The following is a 2,949-nucleotide window of genomic DNA, read 5'->3' on the forward strand; positions in this document are numbered from 1 at the left end:
AAATCAGTATTGTCTCCAGAAGACGTCAAATTTGATTTTTTTGAAAAAAGAAAAGTTCGGGCATCAACTAAGTCAAATTTCCAATCTATACATCCAGGTCTCAAAAAAATCGGCCCAATATGGAAGGAGTTATGGCTGGCGACAAACAAATACACAGACGGAATCTGTTGAATATTATTAGTAAAGATAATTAGAAGAAATTCTGAAAAATCATCAAAAATGTTCATATTTTCGATGAAAAATTGAAAAAATGTCAAAAAAGGTTCATTTTTTGAACCCGGGCTTTTGAACCCGCCCGCCTCTTCAAAATTTGCCTTCTGTGCGGCCGGACACTTGGACATCCGGATAAACAGACAGACAGACATCCAAAGAATCCATTTTTTCTCTCAATTTTCTACGTTTTTCTTCTTTGTCCCTTCATTTGTTGTCACTCGTTCCGCAATTTGCCGTCTCTCCTTTCTCAATTGTTTTCCAAAAAAAATTTCCCCCGATTTCCAGGTTTCATTCCAAACCTCTCCTCCAAACTCCAAACTGTTCTCCCCAAAAATGAGTGTGACCCGTCTCGGCGAGGAGATGAACAAGAAGATCTCAATTTCCGACGGCAGCAAGAATCCGCCGTCGAAAAAGAACAGCACAGCTAATGGACATGGACTCAACACTTCGTCGAAAGTTGCCGATGTTCAGGGTCAGTTAGCACGACACTCTTACTACAAGCGCGCTCTACCGAAACCGAAGAAAATTGTGTGCGAAATTGAGAGTTCCAGAGAAAAAGAGACAAGGGCATTTCAGTGGAGCGCAGTTGTAAGAACTGGGCCCATCTAATAGCTGAAATTCACCTAAAAAAGTCATGCTACCGTACTCCCCCCCCCCGGGTTACTGTACAATCCATTTTTCTCAGAGTCCCTTCAGATTTCATTTGCACTTTCCAGATGAAACTCCACCACGTAAGAAGAGTTCACTCAAGGAGAACATTGCCGCAGCATTCCGTTCTCCAGTGTTTCTTGTTCGCAGAGAGGCTACCAAGTGAGTTGGGGAATAGGGTCTGTCGGGATGTAAGTGTGTCCGGATGTCCGAAAGTCGGGTGTGTAGGTTCTCGTGAATCCGGATGTCTCTTTATTTAAACCATTTTTTCAATACTTGTCAAGACCCGGATAATTGGCGCCTGAATTCAAAAGTCCAAAAATGTTTGAACTTTTTGAATTTTTTCGCAAAGATGTCAAATTTTCGACAATCATTCAGAATTAGAAAAAATTCTGAAAAATCATCGAAAATGTTCACATTTTCGGAGAAAACATTTTTTGAAAAATTAGCTTTTTCTAATGTTTCAATTGTTATATCAGGATCCGGTTCTGTAAAATATGGGCTCGATCTTTTTAAAATAGCAATCAAATATTTTCAAAATCTCATTCTAAAATAACTTTTCAAAAAAAGTTTTGCAAAGTTTAATCCTTTTCACAATGTTTCATGTCATCTAATTAACATAATCATGACATTTCTTCCACAGAGCCCGCTGGGAGCAAGTCCGTGAACGTCTCAAACTGTCTCGTGTCAAGATTTCAATGAGGGATCGCAAGCGGAAGGCTTCCAAGTCAAGTTAGTTGTCTTTTTCTGAAAAAATAACTAAAAGGTTATCAGGGATTAAAGAGTCTCGAAATAGCTACAATCATATATCAGATTATGGTGCTCTTTTTGTGTGGAAAATTGGATTGAGTGAGAGAGAAAAGAGGGAGACTAGATTAGTGGTGACATTAACAGAACAAGAGGGAAAAAAGGATGGGAAGCTAAAAAGAAGTGTGTTTTGAGTGGAGAGGCTGAAAATGGAAATATGTAAGTGAAAGGGGAAAATGTTGCATACGGGAAAATTGGAACATGCATTTGAAGGAGACTGGTGCCAAAATTTTCGCATTTTTATTTTTGTCAGTGTAACTTTGTCAGTGTAACTTTTTAAGAAAAAAAAAGAAAATTTCTAACTCACAATCCAAAAGTGCTCCCTGAATATCTCCTATCTGAGATAAAGATCTCACCGTGAAGCTCTTATTCGGACTGGCGATTTTTGTCAAGTTTTGGTAGACCAATTAGATATCTGAAACAATTTTCAGATCATAAGTTGTTTTGATCCACAGATCCCGTATGTCATATTGAAGACATTGAATCTTAAAATGAGCGTTTCGAACCGATAGTTTAGAAAGGAAGCCATGTGTTATGATTTTTTAAGAATCTTCTAATTTTTTGAAAATCTGGGGGCTTCTTTTAAAAAATTATTCTTGAAAATCAAAATATCAGGTCTGGTTTTAAGATATAAGACCTTAAAGTCTAGTTCTATATCCCGTGTTCATGATTCGAAATTCTCAATTTGATAGTCAAGATTCTGAAACCTGAATTCTGGATTCTGAATCCTGTATTCCTAAATTTAAATTCCGAATTCAAAAAAAAATCTGAAACTACCAAATTCAGATAGGAAAATTCTCAGACAATTGAGGTTCTACCAATCTGGCGCGCCCTGGGCGCGTTTTGAATGTTTTACTGAATATTCTCGTGCACTACAAAAGTTTTGGCCAGTGTAAACTGAGCGAAGATTCTGGTTACAATGACCAACTACACTGATAAAGTTGGTCAGTGTACACTCACCTCTGAATTCTGAATTCAGAATTCACGTTTCTTACTTCTACACCCTGCAACCTGAAACCTACTATTCATCCTTCCCATTTTTAAATTTCCAAATTTTCCCCGCTTTTTTCCTTTCTTTATTAGCCCATTGTCTTGGAACGTCTTCTCTCCTCTCCTAAAGCACCAACTAATTGAATTACCTCATCTTTTTTCCCCGTCTTCACTAAAAAACCACTCTTCTTCCAGAATGGGTGTGTAGATCAAAATGAATTGACCCATTTCACTAGAAAAAGCGAACAAAATAAAATGAAACGACGTCGTCGTCGTCGACTCAATTAGTTC

General features: G+C 37.7%; 1 protein-coding gene across 1 annotated transcript; it reads left to right on the top strand.

The window, feature by feature from the left end:
* Positions 1-546: 546 nt before the first annotated feature.
* On the top strand, positions 547-1,598 carry GCK72_007139 (uncharacterized protein; the record flags this gene model as incomplete). Its single annotated transcript, XM_003099821.1, has 3 exons — positions 547-685; positions 930-1,023; positions 1,505-1,598. 3 exons carry the CDS (start codon positions 547-549, stop codon positions 1,596-1,598), a joined length of 327 nt encoding a protein of 108 aa, XP_003099869.1.
* Between the last annotated feature and the right edge of the window lie 1,351 nt (positions 1,599-2,949).

The sequence above is a fragment of the Caenorhabditis remanei genome, chromosome II, assembly GCF_010183535.1.
Source record: "Caenorhabditis remanei strain PX506 chromosome II, whole genome shotgun sequence".
Classification (NCBI taxonomy): Eukaryota; Metazoa; Nematoda; class Chromadorea; order Rhabditida; family Rhabditidae; genus Caenorhabditis; species Caenorhabditis remanei.